At 42.4% G+C, this 21,262-nt stretch overlaps 1 protein-coding gene across 7 annotated transcripts in view; it reads left to right on the plus strand.

Annotated features, from left to right (window-relative positions):
- The window catches only part of RBMS1 (RNA binding motif single stranded interacting protein 1), a 187,296-nt gene that overhangs the window by 138,895 nt on the left and 27,139 nt on the right, over positions 1–21,262 (plus strand). For all 7 annotated transcript variants that reach the window (XM_020798368.3, XM_020798370.3, XM_020798369.3 and 4 more), the window contains one exon: positions 20,392–20,549. In XM_020798368.3, the coding sequence (XP_020654027.1) occupies positions 20,392–20,549 (158 nt within the window). The remainder of the gene's footprint in view (positions 1–20,391; positions 20,550–21,262) is intronic.

The raw sequence follows: 21,262 nt of genomic DNA on the forward strand, positions 1-21,262 counted from the left end.
TCTGAATTTGATTGCAAATATATTAAGAGAAACAGGATTGTTTTGTACGTTTTCTAAAATCCACAGGTGTGCTGTCAATAAGGCTCATTCTGGACTAAGGTTTAGAATACATGATGGTGTAAATCTGAAAAGTATTCATTGCTCTGAATGGCCAAGCAATGATGGCCACCCTCTCAAATAATCATGCATGTTCCTTAGTTAGGCTAAAATGATGCCAAAAATTCAAGTGTGTTGATCATATACCATATTTTTCCATGTACTATACTTTTGTCTAAAATTTTTAGACCAAAAATTGAGGGTTGTCTTATACACGGAAGTAAGCTGAGGAGAGTACAAAAACAAGTGGAGGGGAAAGCAGGGATCAAATTATTCATGCAGGGCTTTGATCCCTGCTTTCCCGTCTGCTTGCTAAGTCCCATGGGGCTTAACAGAAGGAGGGGGGAAAGAATCAAAGCAATCCCATGGCTGTACAAGGGGGAATGGGATCAGAACGATTGTGCAGTTGCGGGATTGCTTTGATCCCTTTCCCTCTCCTTTTTCTAAGCCCCATGGGGCTTAGCACAAAGGGAGAAAGCAGGGATCAAAGTGATCCTGCAGCGCTTTGATCCCTTTCCTCCTACACTTGCTAAACCCCACTTAGATTTCTTAATTTTGGATTAGAAAAGTGGAGGGCGTCTTATACATGGAGGAGTCTTATATACAGAAAAATACGGTGTGTGTGGTGTCAAAGTATAAAGGAGTCTTTCAGTGTGAGCTCAAAGTAAAGTTTTGAAAATGTGCTTCAATGAGATGAAGTATGAGTAATGTTTTTAAACAATAGCTGTATAATTTAAGTCATCTAATGAATGTAGTATGTTGTCTGATCAGAATTCCTGTATTAGTGAAGGTTAGCTGGATAGCTCAGTAAATTAAGTATCTGGTTGCAGAGCCAGTGGTTGGGAGTCTGATTCCCCATTGTACCTCCTGTGAGTAGAGCCAGCCTATGTGGCCTTGGGCAAGCTGCATAGTCCCAGGATGCCCAAGAAGGGAATGTAAATCACTTCTGAGTGCTCTCAAAGAAAAAAAAAACCCACCCTGAAAAGGGGTCACCATGTCAGAATTGACTTGATGATGATAATGATAGAATGGAAAATACATGTATTGATGTGAAGAGAACTAGCTGATTAAGATTGTTACTCTGGTTCACTCAGGTAGTGAAAGAGTTTAATGTAACAGTATGGCCTAAATTGCTAAACTCTTTCTAAATCTCTATGCAAAGATGGCAGTGTTTTTGAGTTCTTATGATGCTTAGCAAGCTTTGTATCGGTAGCTTTGTCCCTTTCTGACCAACCACGCAGGAGGACTCCCCTCTGCAGTGATTTCCCTTATCAGTACTATCCAAATTTTCAATAGCAGTGAACCTGTTGTGATGAGATGATGCATTTTGAAGTTTCCTCCCAGTTAGACTGGGATCTTTGATGTTGTGAAAACTCCATAAGAAATGAAATTACAGTGGTACCTCACTTGATGACGTTAATCTGTTCCAGCAAAATCGCTGTAGAGTGAAATAGTCGTCAAGCGAAAGTAAAAAACCCATTAGAATGCATTAGAAACTGGTTAATGCGTTCTAATGGGCGAAATACCTCATCGTAAAGCAAAGATCCTCCATAGGGTGGCCGTTTTCTGCTCCCTGTAGAGCGACGAATCCGTCCCTAACACAGCGGGGAGCCATTTTGCACAGCGGGGAGCCATTTTGGAAACATGACTATCAGCTGTTTTGAACGTCGTTAATCGAAAAATTGGTTCCCGAAGCAGGAAACCGATCATTGTAAAGCGGATTTTCCCCATAGACACATTGTTTTGCAATCACAATAGCGATCGCAAAAACCTCATTGTACAGCGGATTCGTCATACAACGAGGTAATCGTCAAGCGGGGCACCACTGTAATGTAAGAATCCAATCTGAGAAAATAGAATCTAGTTTTAGTAGTTTTAGATCACTACTGGTGAAGCTCAAGTATCTTGCCTTTGGAGACAAGATGCTCACTTTCTGAACATGATGGCTAGGTTGAGGAAAGTAAACTGTTACATAAGTCATAATGACAGATGAAATTATAGACTTTGGTTTCAAATATTTCCAAAATAACCTTTGGAAATAGAATTTACTAGTAATGAACATAAAAGAACACTGTCTTCAGCTTCCTTGTTTGCAACTGTAATGCACAACTGATTCCTATTTTGTTCCCACAAATGATGCTTACATCTAAAATGGCATATTCTAAATATGCTGCTTGCACATTACATGAGATTACTCAGGACTGTTACTCACATTGCACAGTAACAAGCTGATGGTAGTCACAAGGAATCTTTGTGTGCATAAATGATCTGTGCATTTCCAGGCACTACTTTGGTAAATGCTTTTTTAAAATCTCATATGTGAACCCTTGAAAGGGCTAATATGAAAAGAGGCATTCTGTTTTAACATTCTGCTTGTTGGTTGATTGGTTTGTTGGTTGGTTCATTCATTCGTTTGTTGGTTTATAGGGTCACCTTTCTCCTGATAAGGGGACCCAAGGTGACTACTTATCTGCATAAAAAACACCTGTTGTTTTTAGCTCATATATTTGATTAAACCATATTTTTTGTACTGGCAAAGAGTACAGCCGTTTTGTTTTGGTTGGTTGGTGAAAGATACTTGGTCTGTTTAGGTAAGCAGTTAGGAAACATTTTGATGCTTTCAAGTTATGACTAAGGTGCTTGCTGTGATGCAGGGAAGATGCTGTTTTAAGACAAAAGGAGATACATGTCTTTGGCCAGTGATACCTGGATGCAGTGTGTTATCCTGGATAGCTCAAGTGATTTAGGTATCTGTGGAGCCAGAGATTGGGAGTCTGATTCCCCCACTGGGCCTCCCTGACGGGGCAGAACTCAGTGATCCATAGGGTCCTTCCGGCTCTGCAGTTCTAAGATTTTATTACTATTATATCCTGTTCTTAGAAATGCCTATGCATACTTTTTAAAATCATTTTGTGCATTTTAGAATACAGATATGCTGTTTGACATGTAGAACCTTGAGATCTTTACCTGCTTTTTCCACATATTCCATTCCTCTCTTTTTGTTGCTTTTTGATTGTCTAAATTTTGGGGGGAAACTTGCATGATATAATATATATTGGTGTGCAGATTTGTAGTTTTGTACTCTTTAACTCCAAAACTCCCTAGGCAACTATACTGCTTTGGGAATTCTGCGATTTGTAGTCCAAAAACATAAATCTGCACACCACTAATCACGTGTCAACATTTGTGGTGATAATCTCTAGCCTCATTTCTAGTTTTTATAGTCTTGACTTTGCCTCCATATTTGTTTGCATCTAATATTTGCTACATTTACATCTGAGCCTTTCTATAGGAAGCTCAAGACAACTTGCCATGGCCCTTTGCCCTGTCTTCATCTTCACAGTAACCGTGTGAGGGTGGATTAGGCAGAAAGGAAGTGAGTGCCATCTCACCACTACACAACAGAGGCTCAGCATCATGCTACATAAATTAACATGCCCTGCTGCTCTAGAGAGTAAATGTGGCTGCTCCACTCTTGGGCTTATTTCATCCTCTGAAGGTAGTGGACTCAATAGATCTATACAGTTGATTGTAAATACCTATAAAACAATCAACCAAAATAAATAGTTTTGATTTACAATGCTTTCACAAGCCAGTGTATTTTTGTTTCACACAGAAGCCTGTTGCCACCCCCTCAATAATCTGGAACCAGATTTGTCGCTTCTAACAAGTCTCACAACGTCGTTTTCTTAAACAGTGTCTTTATACAAAAGGTTGTCTTCCTGACCGCACTGAGGAATGTCTCCATTCTCATGAATTGAAAAGCAACTCTTGTTTCACATTTTATCAACTGTGTTTTTGTACCGTGGCCTGGCATGAAATAAAAGGCGTCTTTCAGCCATGCTTCTTGTCTTGTTTGAATGTCACTATAATATAATCAGGAAGCAAAGATAGTCTTTTCTGTACATATATAGATCTAAGAGTCGTATGAATGATTCATCAGTTTCATTTTTTAAATGAAGCTTTCTAGTGGCAGCACTGAAAATTCCATGGTGGAATTGAATCGGGGGATTTTGTGCTGAGCACCATGAGGTTAAAATGTCTCTGTAGTCCTATGATAGTCAATGCAGCAAGAAGAGCTGGATCACCAGAATATCCAAACCCCCAGTATTAGTGAGTGGTTGTTTTTGTGCAACACACACACACACACACACACACACACACACACACACACACACACACACACATGAATGCTCATATCATTGTGGGAGGGGGAGATGGGGTCACATCATAAACTCAAAAGGAAATAACCATGTTTTTCTAGAAGCAATAATTTAAAGAAGCTTGTGGCACTTCAACACTCATATAGTAGGTTTTTGGGGGTGGGGGATGTTTAAAAGAACATGAATTGTGAATTGTGGTGTGTTGGGTTTTTGGTCCCCAATGAGAATTTCACTGTTTTAAAGAATATAAAAAGACTAGGTCCAGACAGAATTTGTGAATGCAAAAGCAAGCCTCTTCCACACAAAGAGCCCCTCTGCCAGAAAGCACAAAGTGGAATAAAAGTAAAATAAAGTCAGATTAAGTAAAGTTAAATGTACATATTTTATGTTTGGATATTCCCCCTGTCCAGTTAGTGTACCCTTCAAGCCCATGTCACCTGAAAGCAGTCACCATCACTTAGTTCTGTTTGGTTTGTTTATTTCATTTGCTTTCTGAATTTGGGGTGTGTTGTCTATTTATTGTGTTGGGGAATGGTGGGTGGGAGTTAGGGTATATATTATAATGACAGCCCAGAATAGTGGTACCACTACGTCAGGAAGTGTGTAAGTGTCAGAAATTAATGAGTGAGTGAATGAATGAACGTTTCGAGATCTTGATTAACTCCTTGATATATGCAAAGAAAGACATTTCAGAATGTTGCCAACCTACCAGTAACCAGACTGTACCACCTTTGCTTCGCTGTGTCATATTCTAAGAACAACTGTATGTCATCAAATCAGCTCTGACTTTTCAGGGGTTTTTAGTGTCATGGTGCTTAAAAGTAGTGCTTAAAAGTAGTTCACCATTCTCTCCTTCTGGGGGCTGCCCTAGGATTCTGCAGCTTGCCCACGGCCACATAGGCTGGCCAGAGATGCATAGTGGGCAACTGAATTCCCAACCTCTGGCTCCACAGCCAGACATCTAACTTACTGAGCTATCCAACCAGCATGCCAGATCATAATTCTTGGGAAAATAGTGTGGGACATTTTTGTCCATTGTCTAGGACAGAAAAGTGCCCCAGAGGCAAACATTATAGATTAACAGGGATTTCTTCCCCCACCCCTCTCACTGGTCTCAGATATTTTCTGTTTATATGAAAAACCGTATGCATCAGGTGGCTGATATTGTATACTGTTGTGCAAGTGACAGTCTTGTACCTTGTGTAACATTGTTACTCTACTTCTGTTTATATTCTGTAAAAGAAAAGTCCATATGGGGAATTAAGATGTCTCACAGCACGGCATGAGGTTTAAAAGCATGAGCTTATTCAGACTGTAATTCTTCATCAGATGTGCAGAGTGTTTCAGTACAGAATCAGTTTTTGTTCTGCTGGCCTTTTCCTTTTTAACCAGACAGATTGCAAAGAAGTCCCACATTGTGTGGACGATCTGAATTTCATAATACTGTCACACTTGACCTCTGTTTCAGTACAGACATGTTGAAGTTGCCCATTAAATCTTAGATTAAGCCTCATTGAATTCAGTAGGGCTTACTTCTGAGTAGCAATGATTCTGCTACAGAAATGAAATCTAAGGATAGTTGTAAAAATAAAAAGGCAATAAAACACTTATCAGCAGACACTGTTATCTTATGGAATTGGGTGTAACAGCCAAGCTCTCTGTGCAGAGCAGGAGAAGGATTCAAACCTCTGTCTAGGACAAATAATGTAGGGATGGAATCAAAAATTGTCTGAGTCTTGCCTCTCTGCATCTTGCATCCTAAAGTTGAGGAAGGAAATGGAGGTTAAGGAACTATATGGCACCTGTCCTCAAGAGTGTGATTTTCACACACCAGAGTTTCTTTTGAGAGGTCCTTGCCCTTTGCCAGGCAACAAGGTGTCATTTTATAAGCGGTGGGCTTCCTTGAAGCCCCCTCCCCATTTATCATGGTCATATCTCCCTCCTTTTTTTTCCTTTCTGATCTCCACTTAAGAAGAAGCAAAACTTTACATTTTAAGAGGAGAAAGGAAATAGATCACCACCTTAACAAGTAGGCAGGACCTTCTTCCATTGTTACAGTAGAAATAATTACAGAAGTAAAGTGCATGGGTTGATTTCACGTTTCCTTACCAAATATTGTGGGGTTAAAATTATACTATCAGAGTTCAGCCAAGTTCAGCCGGCTATAGGCCATGTGCAAAAATGTTGCTTCAGGCCCTTAGCATGCACTGTTCTGCAGACAGGTCAAGAGAGATGGTGTTTTAATCTTCCTGGGGTGACGGACGGAATACACCATCCTGTTTTCTGAAATCAGCATTTATTTCTATGGCTTTGTTTTTTAACTTGTTGTGGTAGCTCCCACTGTCACAGCAAGTCATTTCATTTAGATAAACGAGGATGTCATGAATTTCCTGCAGCTACTTTCTTCTTCTTCTTCTTCCCACTTTCTTAAAGAAGGAGGAAGAAATGCATATACTGACTCCCTTAGGTAAGGATATCCTTTTGGTAGTGCCAGCACAGATGCATACTGAGGGTGTAGCCAGTTAAGCAAATCTGTACTAATCCTTGTTAATCTTTTTTTAATTATCTAGGGGTCATGGCTGTCTAGCTGTCTTTATTTATACATGCATTTGTTGCTTTTTCCTAGTAACAAAAAATTAAAGCAATTTGAATAAGGTGTAAAAACAGCAAAACCAATTAAAACCAACAGTTTTAAAATTCAATGGCAGGGTGTAGCATAACAGCAACCCCATTAATCCAAACTGTATTTCATAAATCATATGTAGACAAGGAAGGCCTTAAAAACTGGTCTTTATTTACCAGGAGTATTGTCGTATTCCTGCCCCCAGAAGGTAGGAGTCGGCATTGCAAATAATTTTGCTGCTACAAATATGAGAACATAAACTTGTACTGTGTTCACAGACTTAAACAACAGAAATATATTCATGGTGATTTATTCACCTGAATATGATATATGAATTCTGTTAAACATATGGAGTTTCCAGCCCCAGTGCCCTTTGGCTTTTCATAGACATTGTACAAGTAATACAGGACACCAGTTTGTTTATTTTATATATTAATTTATTAAATTTATACTCTACCTTTCCACTAAAAATAAGGTGGCTTACAAACTTTTTAGAAGACATAAAATAGATAAAACCAACATTTAGCTCAAACTTTAATCATACACTACCTGCTCCTCCATGAAACAGTAAAAATCCAGCAAAGTACCTTAAAGCCCATTAAATTTACAAAGGATGCAGATTAAAAACAACACAACAGGACAACTTAAATATCAGAAGCCAGTCTGAAATTACTATTTTTAACTTTTTTTTTTTTTTTTGCTCACTCAGTCTTAAGGAAACCAAACTAAATGTCTACATTCAGTAGCCACACAGGAGAAGAAGGGTGTGTGTTTGTGTTTGTCAGACTTCTGAAACCATTGGTATTTCTAAGATCTTGAAGTCTGGACAGGCTCATAACAAAACAGGCGATCCGTCAGATAGGCAGGGCTTTAAAGGTGAAAATCAACACATCGAACCGAGCCAGGTAAGCAATTCGCAACAAGCTCTTTCAGTATCAAGGTAATATGGTCACATTGTCAAGTCTAAGGCCTGAACATCTTCCTAAGAGCCCAATAGAATTTTATAGACCTCTACGGAAAAATCTGTATTTGTCAAAACTGGCATTTATGCCAGTTAAGGGTTCCTTCCAGAGTGAAATCAGACAACCATTTCCAATCATATCAAAGTTCATCTGGGTATCAAGGTAGACGTCTCTTCCTTGTTGCAATGATTTTAGGCAACATCAACTTACCTAGTTCTACAAGCTTTATCTACTTTGCTTCTATGTTCCATAAGAATACTTCATTGGTGTAAAAATACAAGAATCTTACAGCTGTGTAAAAACTGTAGGCACAAGTGCTTTAAAATATATGAAAATTAATCTGAATTTGCAGGCAAGTGCTTAACTCAGAATTCAGTCCAAAATAAAGGAGCATAAAAAGTACAATAAAATGCAAAAAAATTAAGTTTTAATGACATTCAAAAAATACAAGAACTTATAACCTAAAATTGCACAATCAAAAGCATAGACTACATCACTGAAGTTCTTAAAAGTAAGAATAAGTGAAATAAAATAATTTCTTATCCATTAAGCGTATTATAACAAATTAAAAAAAACAACAGGTAAGTTTGGCCTTGGAGTTCAAAACGAAGCAGGGCAAAGGCTAATAGAGTTTTGTCAAGTGAAAAAGCTGGTCATCACAAACACTCTTTTCCAGCAACATAAGAGGTGACTCTACACATGGACATCACCAGATGGGCAATACCGAAATCAGATTGATTATATTCTCTGCAGCCAAAGATGGAGAAGCTCTATACAGTCAGCAAAAGCAAGATCTGGAGCTGATTGTGGCTCTGATCATCAGCTTCTCATAGCAAAATTCAAACTTAAACTGAAGAGAGTAGGAAAAACCACTGGGCCACTCAGGTATAATCTAAACCAAATCCCTTATGAATACACTGTGGAAGTAAAGAACAGATTTAAGGAACTAGATTTAGTGGACAGAGTGCCTGAAGAACTTTGGATGGAGGCTCGTAACATTGTACAGGAGGCAGCAACAAAAACCATCCCAAAGGAAAGGAAATGCAAGAAAGCAAAGTGGTTGTGCAACGAAAAGATCATTCTACATCCCAATCCCAAAGAAAGGCAGTGTCAAAGAATGCTCCAACTACCGTACACTTGCACTCATTTCACACGCTAGCAAGGTTATGTTCAAAATCCTACAAGGTAGGCTTCAGCAGTATGTGGACCGTGAACTCCCAGAAGTACAAGCTGGATTCCGAAGGGGCAGAAGAACTAGAGACCAAATTGCTAACATGCGCTGGATTATGGAGAAAGCCAGAGAGTTCCAGAAGAACATCTACTTCTGCTTCATTAACAAACTATGAGAAGTCCTTAAAGAAATGGGAGTGGCTGACCACCCTATATCTCCTGAGAAACCTATACGTGATACAGGAAGCAATAGTTAGAACTGGATATGGAACAACTGATTGGTTCAAAATTGGGAAAGGAGTACGACACGGCTGTATATTGTCTCCCTGCTTATTTAATTTATATGCAGAATACATCATGCGAAAGGCAGAACTGGATGAATCCCAAGCCGGAATTAAGATTGCCAGAAGAAATGTCAACAACCTCAGATATGCAGATGATACCACACTGATGGCAGAAAGTGAGGAGAAATTAAAGAACCTCTTAATGAGGGTGAAAGAGGAGAGTGCAAAATGTGGTCTGAAGCTCAACATCAAAAAAAAACACAAAGATCATGGCCACTGGTCCCATCACCTCCTGGGAAATAGATGGGGAAGATATGGAGGCAGTGACAGATTTTACTTTCTTGGGCTCCGTGATCACTGCAGATGGTGACAGCAGCCACGAAATTAAAAGACACCTGCTTCTTGGGGGGGAAAGTGATGACAAACCTAGACAGCATCTTAAAAAGCAGAGACATCATCTTGCTGACAAAGGTCCGCATAGTCAAAGCTATGGTTTTTCCAGTAGCAATGTATGGAAGTGAGCGCTGGACCATAAAGAATGCTGACCACTGAAGCATTGATGTTTTTGAATTGTGGTGCTTGAGGAGACTTTTGACTGAGACCCTGGATTGCAAGGAGAAGAAACCTATCCATTCTAAAGGAAATCAACCCTGAGTGCTCACTGAAGGAGAGATCCAGAAACTGAGGCGCCAATACTTTGGCCATCTCATGAGAAGAGAAGACTCCCTGGAAAAGACCCTGGTGTTGGGAAAGTGTGAAGGCAAGAGAAGAATGGGACATCAGAGGACGAGATGGTTGTTCAATATCATCGAAGCTACCAAGGTGAATTTGACCCAACTCCGGGAGGCAGTGGAAGACAGGAGGGCCTGGCGTGCTCTGGTCTGTGGGGTCCCGAAGAGTTGGACACAACTTGACGACTAAACAACAAAAACAAATAAAAAATGCTACAGTAGTGCTTCGACTTACAACCATATTTCATTCCAGAAGATGGATGTAGCTCAAAATGGTCGTAAGTCAAAGTATCATTTCCCATAGGAATGTATTGAAATGCAATTAATCCATTCCGACCAAATAAAAAAATCACTGCAAAACTCATTGGAAACGCGATTAATCACTTCTGGCCGAAGGGGGGGGGGGTAAAAGCAATCAAGCATGCAAGATCCATTGGAAATGCACAGAAAACAAACGGAGCAGATCTGAAAAGCCAAAAAACAAACAAACCCTCCAAGACCCATCGGAAGTGGGGGGGGGACCAAAAAAGCAGTTGAACTCCCCAAGACCCATCTGAAATGGGGAGAAAAACCAAACAAGCAAATCCCCCAAGACCCATCACAGCACAGAAACATAACCCCTCCAACTCAAAACCATGCTGCAAAAACACCCAGAGCAGTTTTTAAAAAGCAAAAAACAGCACCTTACCTTACCAGGCAGCTCGAAGCCTCCCTGCAAACACACACACACTCAGAAGCAGAGGGAGGCAGTCCCAAGTGTCCACACACTCTCTAACTGCTGGGGCGAAATAGCTACAGTGGTACCTCAATTTACGAACTTAATCCGTATTGGAACAGTGTTTGTATGTCGAAAAGTTTGTAAATTGAGGCAAAATTTCCCATAGGAATGCATTGAAAACCATTTAATCCATTCCAGCTGTTTTTCATTCTTATGTCGAGCCGCTGTTCACAAGTAGAAGCATTAGTTCCCATAGGAACTAATGCAAAGCCAGTTAATCCGTACTCTACCACTAGGGGGAATTTTTTATTTTTTTCTTCTTTTGACCTAAGACGAACTTAGGTCAAAAAAGGGCAGGAAAGGGGTTTTTTTTCGTTCGTAAGTGGAACCTCCGTTAGCAAGTTGAAGCAACATTTTTCGAACGGAGCCATTCATAACTCGAAATGTTAGTAAGTGGAGACATTCGTAAGTCGAGGTGCCACTGTACAAAGAAGCAGCCTCGTCGCCACCTACAGTTAGCAATTTGAATTTCTTGCCTTTTTTTCCTGCCTTTTTCTGTTCGTAAGTGGAAACTCTAGTCGCAAGTAGAAGCAACATTTTGCGGCCGGAGCTGGTCGTAACTCAAAATGGTCGTAAGTGGGGATATTTGTAAGTCGAGGCACCACTGTAATTGCTTACTGAATCAAGACAGTTTGAATCTATGGAGGAGAATCCATGTTGTCCTTGTCTGCCAACACTGTTTCTGCTACACTTACATGGCTGTTCTTGATATCTAGTGTGTGTGGCTTGCAATGTGTTGTATTGGTATGTGTATTTCCTGTTCTTCGTAGTGGTCTCTGTGAATGCACACAAATGGGTTATCCTGCGCCTGTGCAGGAACGTCCGGAAGATTCTAGAGCTTAAGAAAAAAGAGTCAAATAGCTCACCCCCGTGCCCCACCTCCTCCATCTTCCTTTCAGTTCCTCTTTTTCCACTGTTCCTGTAGGATGTAGGAAGAGCAGAGCTATCGACCGTTAAGTACTTAGCTAGCTAGCTACCTTTTTCTCTTGTTTTATTATTTACTTTATCTTACTTTAACAGTTATTCGACAGAACTTGCTGATTTTAAGTTACTTCTTTTGCTCTGTCGCCCCCCCCCCCCCCCCCCGATCAATGATCCCTCCTTTTTCTTTTTTGTTTATGGCCCCTCGGGGCTTCAAGCAGTGTGTCGTCTGCTCCCAAAAAATCCCTTTATCAGACGGACACGATAAATGTTTGTTCTGTTTTGAGAATCGCATCAAGATCAGTCTTGCTCTGCTTGCAAAGGTTTTTCAAAGCAAGCAATTAAGCTGAGGCACCAAAGACTTCGAGCTTTCCTTTGCGAAAAGACTCTGTCTCCAAACATGGAAAGCGCCTCCCTCACAGCACTGTCCCCTCCGCGTGCTGAGGCTTCTAAACAGGACTCTTTGGCAGACCAACCGCTGCTTACCGCCTCTGTGCCGGTTAAGGCTAACGATGCTTCCAAACCGCCAAAAGCCAAACCGCCTTCGCGCCCTGCAAAAAAGAAGGCTACCGATAAGCCCAAGAGAGCGAAGAAACCGGCTAAGTTGCCTGTTGTACCTCCTCCTGCTCCTTCGATATTGCTTGAGGAGTCTTCAAGGGAAGCAACTGGACTCTCTGATACAGAGGAGCACATTCCTTTAGCCCAGACGGCTCAGGAACATATGTGCATGCTACCTAACTCAGGCCGATTTGAGGCTGAGCCAGATGCCAGCTGGGCCTTTGCCCATTCAAGCCCTCGATACTCAGGGTGGGCTGATACCGAGTCTCCATCTGAACAGGAGTCTGATCATGAAACTCCTAGGAAGCGTACCGCGAAGCACAAAAATATCGCTCCGTACCAGCCTCGCGATGGAGGCGATGGGTACCGTCCGTAAGGACTACCACAGTTTGGCCACTCTTTTTATGCTCCATTCCAACCGTGTCCGTACCCAGGCTACGCCTACCAGCCGGAGCCTCAGGCACAAGTACCGTGGCACCATTCCGTGGCTTCATCTATCCCGTGTCAGCCACATACTCGACAGGAATTTTCTACACCTCAGGCACCATCTCGTAAGAGGCAATTTCCCACGGTACCTACAGCACTTCCCAAGCGTGCTAAGTACAGTGGAGGACATTTTTTGGTTCGAGCCATGACGCTCTACTCATGTCCTGATGCCTACGATACCGTGCCCTTCTCCCAGTCCGCCCAATCAGATGTGGAAATGGCACCAGAAGATGCAGTACCGAGGCGTTCTCCTTCGATCGCCTCGCAGTCATCTAATCCATCTACGGTGTCCACCGACTCTGACGCCCCTAACACTGCTGCCCAAGGCTCGTCATCTCAGCCCTCGTCAGAGGACTTTTCATCTTATGCACAGCTTATTATGCGGATGGCGAAAACCCTACAGCTTGATGCACAAATCCCTCAACAAGAACGGGACCTTGTCTTCCATGATATGGAACAGGACAAAACCTCTCCTCCTAGCCTCAGTCTCATTCCTGCTCTGTTTGAGCTGGTAAAATCTTCTTGAGACAAACCTCCTACATTGGTACAGGTGCCACGCAAGCTTGAGCACCACTATAAGACTCATGGTTCAGACTCTGACTTTCTGGCCAAGCATCCTTCACCCAATTCCATTGTGGTCAAAACTACTCAGTACAAATCCCGTACCAGATCATCAGTTACACCTGTTGACAAAGACGGAAAGAAATCGGACACCTTTGATAAGAAGCTGTAGTCGTTCGCCGCAATGCTGATTAAAATTGCTAACTACCAGGCCGCCATGGGCGCCTATCAGAAGCACTTGTGGGACAGGATAGTTCCAGTACTGCAATCACTACCTGACCCTGCAAAAGCAGAAGCCCTTAACATTTATGAAGAGGCTAACACTCTTACCAGGCAACAGCGATTTGCTGCAGAACACACAGCTGACATCGCTTCTAAATCCATGCTGACTGCCATTGCTGTTAGACGCCACGCTTGCCTTAGAACAGCCAACATCCTTGAAGAGACCAAAATCAAGATCGAAGAACTTCCCTTCAATGCTGCGGGACTATTCAACTCTAAAACTGATGAGACTATGGACAATATCCATAAGATGAGAAAGATGGCGAAATCTTACGTACCATACCAGCCGTATAGGTACCAAAAGTTTGCCTACAAAAAGCCACAGTACCAATCATCTACTCAGTACCAGCTCTCTCGGTACAGTAAGCAACAGCAAATTCAGCAGCCTGCTACGCCGCTCTTCAAGCAACAATGCTTTCGTAGCCCTAAGCAGTCCTTTCGCAAGACTCAGCATAGGGGTAAGCAATTCTCATGAATCTCCCTTCTATACAAGATTATCTCCATTCCTATGAGAATGGAAAAACATCACTACTGATAAGTGGGTCCTTAGTATCATTCAACATGGATATAGAATAGAATTTTTCCATATCCCTCCACCAAATTCAATCAGGCCTACTCCCTTTTCCAAGCCACTGCATTTCAAAATCTCATCCCTGTTATCTAAAGAGGCCATAATCCAAATTCCCTCTGACAGTACCAATGGTTTTTTCTCACACTACTTTGCAGTCCCCAAGAACGATGGGGGCATAAGGCCCATCATGGACTTAAGAGACCTCAACCAGTACATACTTCACAAGAAATTCCGTATGTTCACCATTGACTCCATTCTTCCCCTCTTGTCTCAGGGAAACTGGTTTGTCACCATCGATCTGCAGGACGTATATTTCCATATCTCCATCCACCCATCTCATCAAAAATTCCTCCAGTTCCAGTTCCACCACGATACCTTCCAATTCACTGCCTTACCGTTCAGGCTTTCAACGGCCCCCAGGACATTCACAAAATGCATGGCACCAGTCGTCGTGTACCTAGGAACCCAAAGGATAAAAATCTTTCCTTACATCGACGACTGGCTTCTGGTGGCCCGATCCTATCACGAAGCGCTCTCGGCCACGAGATTCACTGTGTCCATTCTAAAGAACTTAGGACTAAAAAATCAATGCAAAAAAATCCAATCTCATGCCTTCTCAAGTAGTCTCCTACATAGGAGCAACCTTCGACTCTGTTCGCACAAAGGCTTTTCTTCCACCACAGCGAATTCGGAAGATCAAAGCAGCCGTGAGCAAGCTCAAGCTGTGTACCATACTTACAGCGCACTGCATCCAACATGTTCTAGGGCTCATGGCATCCACTACCGCGGTGGTACCGTATGCCAGACTCGAACCCAGACCCCTGCAGTCTTGATTCATCACTCAGTTTGATCCCATGACAGACCTGCAGTCCAAGAGGTTGAGAATCCCTCCTCTCATAGCGTGGCGCCTCGCCTGGTGGTCCAGCTCCAACAACCTGTCACGGGGAAGGAAGACCGTTCCACTCTCCTCACCTGTCCATACAGGTCGTCACCGACGCCAGCCCCTCAGGTTGGGGCGCGCATTGCTAGCCGTCATGAAGGCTTTTCAATCCTTCTTCCCTTGCATCCAAGGCCATGCCGTGCAACTGGTAATGGACAATACCACAGTGATGCACTACATCAACAGGCAAGGTGGAATGCGATCACGGCGTCTCTTCCACCTGACCATCAAGTTTTGGAAATGGTGTTGCTCCCACGACGTTTTCCCACAGGCGATCCACATCGCTTCCAAGGACAATTCTCTGGCGGACCACCTGAGCAGGCTCTCTACCAGGATGCATGAGTCGGCATTGAACCACACGGTCTTTCGCAATATCTGCGCACGATGGGGACAGCCCTCCCTAGACCTTTTTGCATCGCACCACTACACCAAGAGTGTCCGATACTGCTCCAGGGCGGGCATGGAAGGCGCCTCCCTGGGAGACGCCTTCCTCATACCATGGTCGGGGGAACTAACGTACCTGTTTCCTCCAATACCGCTGTTTCTCAGGACTGTGACCAGGATAATGCGGTACGGTACAGATGCAATCCTCATCGCCCCTTGGTGGCCGAGGCAACCGTGGTTCGCTCACTATCAGACATAGCACTAGAAGTTTACCACCTTCTTCAGATACCGTCCCTCCTGTCGCAAAACAACGAGGCTCTCCTTCGCGATGTTCGGTCCCTTCGCCTGACAGCGTGGAGGATAACCCCCGCTTCCGCGAGGTGCTAGACCACACACAAAAGCCCTCTACCTCACGCTTATATGAAGGCAAATGGAATGCATTTACCAAATTTGCCCAATCTAAAGGCATGACCACGGTACCAGCTTCTCTACGCACGGTACTTACCTTTCTGCTGCATCTCTTCAATTTGGGACTTGCTCACTCCACGCTTAAAGTTTACATTTCAGCGATTGTAGCACACCAGCCTCCTCGTTCATACTCTGCGAGGCTTTTTTCCAACCCCACACTCAAAAGATTTTTAAAAGGTCTCCAAAATGTACGACCACCCTCCCAAACCATTGCACCCCAATGGTCCCTTCCGCTGGTCTTAGAGGCCATTACTAAACCTCCATTTGAACCAATGGCTACATGCTCTGAAAAACGTATTTCCTTGAAGACAGCTTTCCTAGTAGCCATTACTTCAGCCAGACAAGCAAGCGAGATTGCTGCCCTAAGGTCGGACCCTCCGTACCTGCAGATGCACCCAGATAAAGTTACCTTATACATGGACATTTTCTTCCTACCAAAGGTGGTGTCAGAATTCCATGTCAATCAGCCTATTGTGCTCCCAACCTTTTTTCCCGCCTCCATCTACACCGTTGGAGCGCAAACTTCATTCTCTTGATGTTAGAAGGGCCCTTGCCTTCTACCTACCCTGCACCAAGTCCATCCGACGCTCTCTGCGTCTCTTCTTATGTTACCACAGACCACACAAAGGTGCTCCTGCTTCTTCTCATTCAATATCATGGTGGATTGTTCAGCTCATTCACCTGGCTTACCAACTGGCCAAGAAACCCCCTCCAGAGGGCTTAAAGGCACATTCCACCAGAGCGGTTTCCACCTCAACAGCCCTATTTAAAGGTGTCCAACTGCAGAACATTTGCAAAGCAGCCACCTGGGCTACCCCTCTGACGTTTGCCAGACACTACCGACTGGATGTAGGGGACGTGGTGGCGCTGTGGGCTAAACCGCAGAAGCCTCTGCTGCAGGGTCAGAAGACCAAGCAGTCGTAAGATCGAATCCACGCGACGGAGTGAGTGCCCGTCGCTTGTCCCAGCTCCCGCCAACCTAGCGGTTCAAAAGCATGCAAATGCAAGTAGATAAATAGGGACCACTTCGGTGGGAAGGTAACAGCATTCCGTGTCTAAGTCGCACTGGCCATGTGACCACGGAAGATTGTCTTCGGACAAACGCTGGCTCTATGGCTTGGAAACAGGGATGAGCACCGCCCCCTAGAGTCGAACACGACTGGACAAAAATTGTCAAGGGGAACCTTTACCTTTACCGACTGGATGTCAAAGCCAAAAATGATGCGTCATTTGGACGGGCGATACTGTCATCTATGATACCGTGATGGCCCTCCTGCCGGTGAGTACAGCTTGCTATTCACCCATTTGTGTGCATTCACAGAGACCACTACGAAGAAAGTTAATGGTTGTTGTGGGTTTTTCCAAAGTTACAGGTAAGTAACCTAACTGTTTCCTATATTTGTATTTTTTTTTCCAGATGTAAACCTTTCCCCTCAAACTGTAAACATTCTCTTTTCCAGGACCTGCAAATAACAAGGGTCAGATACACCAACAGAAATGTTATAATTGGAATTTCTGTTGCTTTTGCACTTCCTGTTACATAAAATGACCAGAATCTGGCAAGCTGCCATTTAAGTGCAGGTATTTTGACTGAGAAGGTTAAAACCCAGCACTCTGCACTGCATGTAATTTCAAAGATAGCGACTCACAGAAAAGAGCAAATCGCTGGGATTAACATAATGATAGCAGGTTAAGGGTTCTGCAAATGCCATTTCTGATTGTACTACATGTGCAACATTTTACCAGTTATTTCCATACATTTTCAATTCTTTTCCATGGCTCAACTGTCAGCCATGAAATAAATCCCTTTGCCAGGCATTGTTATCATACTGCGCCTTGGCCGCAGACCTGGCTTCAGAGCCAGCTAATAGTAAACTGCTGCTCAAACCTAATTTTTAAAATACAATGTACATTTCCAGGACTGCCTTTTTACCGATACAAAGTACTGAAATTCACTTACAGAAAATACAAGGGTGCTTCTAATTATAGAAATAGTGATTTCAGGGTTCAGCTATGGTATTCCAAACCATTTTGAAATAAAATCGTTTCAGATGCGTGCCTTCTGCTGTTCGTTTTTTAAGAACAGGCAGGCTGTGCATAAAGCTGAGAAACCATATCATTAAACAATTAACCTGACTCTTAATATTACCAACAGTGGTTCATTGTAACCAACATTATGTTTAAATATTACCTTTGTGATTGGTGAATTAAAAATAATAGATGTGCTGAGGAGAGAAAAACATAAAATTAGTTAGCTAGTTAATCTAGGGTTTGGGGGGTCTCTCTCCCTCTCTGAATAAAAAGCATTTCATTTTGACTCTAAACTAGTGGCTCATTCCATCTGTTTAATTGTGCTGAATCGGTCAAAGCAAAAAACATGGTTAAAGCTGCGGAGTTATGTTTTTAAAAGAGGTGCATCTCCCTTGGTGGTGTATACGGCTGTTTCTATAGGAAGCCATGCGCATATCCTTTTGCCAAAGGATCCTCCATACTGATAGCAACCCCAGTCAGTTACATGTTTCTCAATGGCTGGCTTTTAGCTGTGACCCTGTACAGAGCAAGAGAAAACAGATGTCTTACCCTGCTGCCAAATTGTTGGTTCCCCCTCCTGGCTTGCGTGTTAGGAACAGAGAGTTTCTGTTAATTAGTTTCAGATGATGAGTAGAGATTTTACACATGTAGGACCTCCAGTTGCTTCCCCCCACCCGCCCCCCGTTCAAGTTGATGCTCATAGCTGCCGGTTCCCATTCTTAATAAAGAGCTTTATGCATGCATATTAGGTACTGGATTCCTCAGTTGCCGAAGGGAAAATAGCATCTGTACATACAGAAGAGAACTAGACTGTTTTGTTACACTTGAGGAAAAACAAATTGAATTCAGCAGATTCTGAAGGCTCTTTGTTACCTTTTCATTTTTTTTAACAGTGAAAACCCCACAACAGTAGCAAATGTCTTGTGTTACTAAACGCTTAAAAGTGCAACAGCAGCTGCAGCTTGTTTTACTAAACAGGACCTGCTACAGATAGCTGAAGTGAAACCTGTAAAAATCTGAATAATTTTGCAGCATGTATTTAGCTTGATTGTCATTCTTTCAGGAGAAACACACATATCTCATTCTGGGTTCAGTTGTACCTTTATTGGATTGCTAAGAAGTTACAAAGGAAACAGACTTTTGAGTTGTTGAGAACTGTGCACCAGGTATAAATGGTGGAAGGTTTAAGGGTATAGAGGAAGAAGCAGAGGACTTTAAAACTTGGGCCAGGAGGTGCCCTTTGCAATTCATGTATCTTTACTAACTAGTTCAGAGCTCAGTCTTAGGAGAGCTTTGTGTCAGAACCTCAGAGTTACAGGTATACCGTTCTGATATCATACACAGAATTATGAAGCTCATCATTGTACAGTATAGGGTTGGATGCACAGCATTTGGTGGAGCTGTGGCAGCCAAATTCCCTTTCCCCCCCCTTCCTTCACCTATTCTCCTTTCTCCCAGATAATTCACTGGGAGTTGCAGGACCCAGGAGTGGGATGGTCTGTGGTATCTCAAGGAGCAGTTTATTAGATGTTTGAGCTCCTGAAGATAAGAGGGAGGTGGTTGGGGGAGGCAAAAGAACGAGGAGATCTATGAAAATATTTGAATAAAAATATCCTATTGCAAATTGCCAGATTCTCCTTCTCTCCATGGCTGCCCCACTTGTTTCGGAGACTGCCAGGGATGGCTTTTTTATGTGAAACTGACAGTGATAAAGGCATAAAAGAAATGCCTTCTGTTTGTATACTGGAATCTTTGACTCAGATATAAGATTTAATCAGTACTGAGGTGCTGGGTGCTTGCTCAAAGCCACTACTAGGTAAAAATTATGAGCAAGACCACTTGCCTGACAACATCCTGCCTTAGACTTTCATGTGAATCAGCTTAACGGACTGACTGGTTATGTTTGGGAGAGTTTGCTTTTTGCACAGAAGGGAGGACTTGGCCACATAAATCAAAATAAGCAGCACACCCTTCCATCTTTGATTTCTGCTGGCACTGTGCAGCAAATGCTTTCTCTTTTATTAAGTTGTTTCCCTTTGAATTTAACTGTAGAGATAATAGTGTCAGAAATGACAACTCTTTCTAAGTCATCAGAAGAAGAAAGAGCTTCATGTTGTGATGCTATTAGCACTGAATAGATATAATCATACACTTTGACCACAGCTATTTCTCTAAGGGAGTTGCATTGATCTCGCAGTGAAGTTTGAGAGACTGCTGTTCGATTACTTCAGAATTAAAGTTTTATGGGTTGCAGCCTAGACTGTAGCTGGAACCACTTGATTCTGAAGAGTTTGGTACTAAAATCCCATGGATGCTGTTTTATTCTCATAATGACTGCCCTTCTTTCTGAAAACTAATGGGGAAAAATTGATTCCTTTCCAGCAACAAGAACAGGATCCAACTAACTTATATATTTCCAATTTGCCACTTTCAATGGATGAGCAAGAGCTTGAGAATATGCTGAAACCCTTTGGACAAGTCATCTCGACAAGAATACTTCGTGATTCTAATGGCACAAGTCGTGGAGTTGGTTTTGCAAGGTATGATGGTAGCTGCCTTTTACATAACTTTTACAAATGTCCTCCATAAATGGTATCTCCATGATGATAACGATTGCAGTTAAATTAAAGAAAAGATGTTTCACGATGGAAAGTATGCTCCATCTTGATTTGCAAAGGGAACAGAAAACAAAGATAATATACTTGGTCATTTTGACCAGAATATGCTTGGTTTAGTTCATGTCAACATTTAGTGTTATTTTATTAAACAGATAAACTTTTATCACCTGTAGAAGGCACTGTCCTATCAGCATAAATTTTAATAGAGAAATGCTTCAACTTAAGAACACAGCATAAGGATCTGCTGTCACACAGCAGTCACATGCCTCACTCTGCAGTACCAATGCCTAAGCTGAATTCTTAACATGTGGCAGTTCTCCAGTGAAATTTACACCAGTGAAAATACACTGTTGTAGATATGCAATTATAGAGGATGAGATGTTTCCATTAAATGATTAGAGAGGGGCTCTCTTGCCTGCTTTCAGTATATTAGAGTGCAGTTCACATTTTATTGCTGCTTTCAGTTGAAAGGTAGGGCATTGCTTAGACATGGTCTATTATTTGGCAGTAATCAACTGCCATCAAACCATGTCATCAGTCTACTGACATCCACACCCTAATCTTGTGACCTTATTTTGTGTGCACTGTTCAAAGTCAAGTATTACAGTTGTTGAAGAGTTGTACAAACTGAAACT

The sequence above is a fragment of the Pogona vitticeps genome, chromosome 1 (genome assembly GCF_051106095.1).
Source record: "Pogona vitticeps strain Pit_001003342236 chromosome 1, PviZW2.1, whole genome shotgun sequence".
Taxonomy (NCBI): Eukaryota; Metazoa; Chordata; class Lepidosauria; order Squamata; family Agamidae; genus Pogona; species Pogona vitticeps.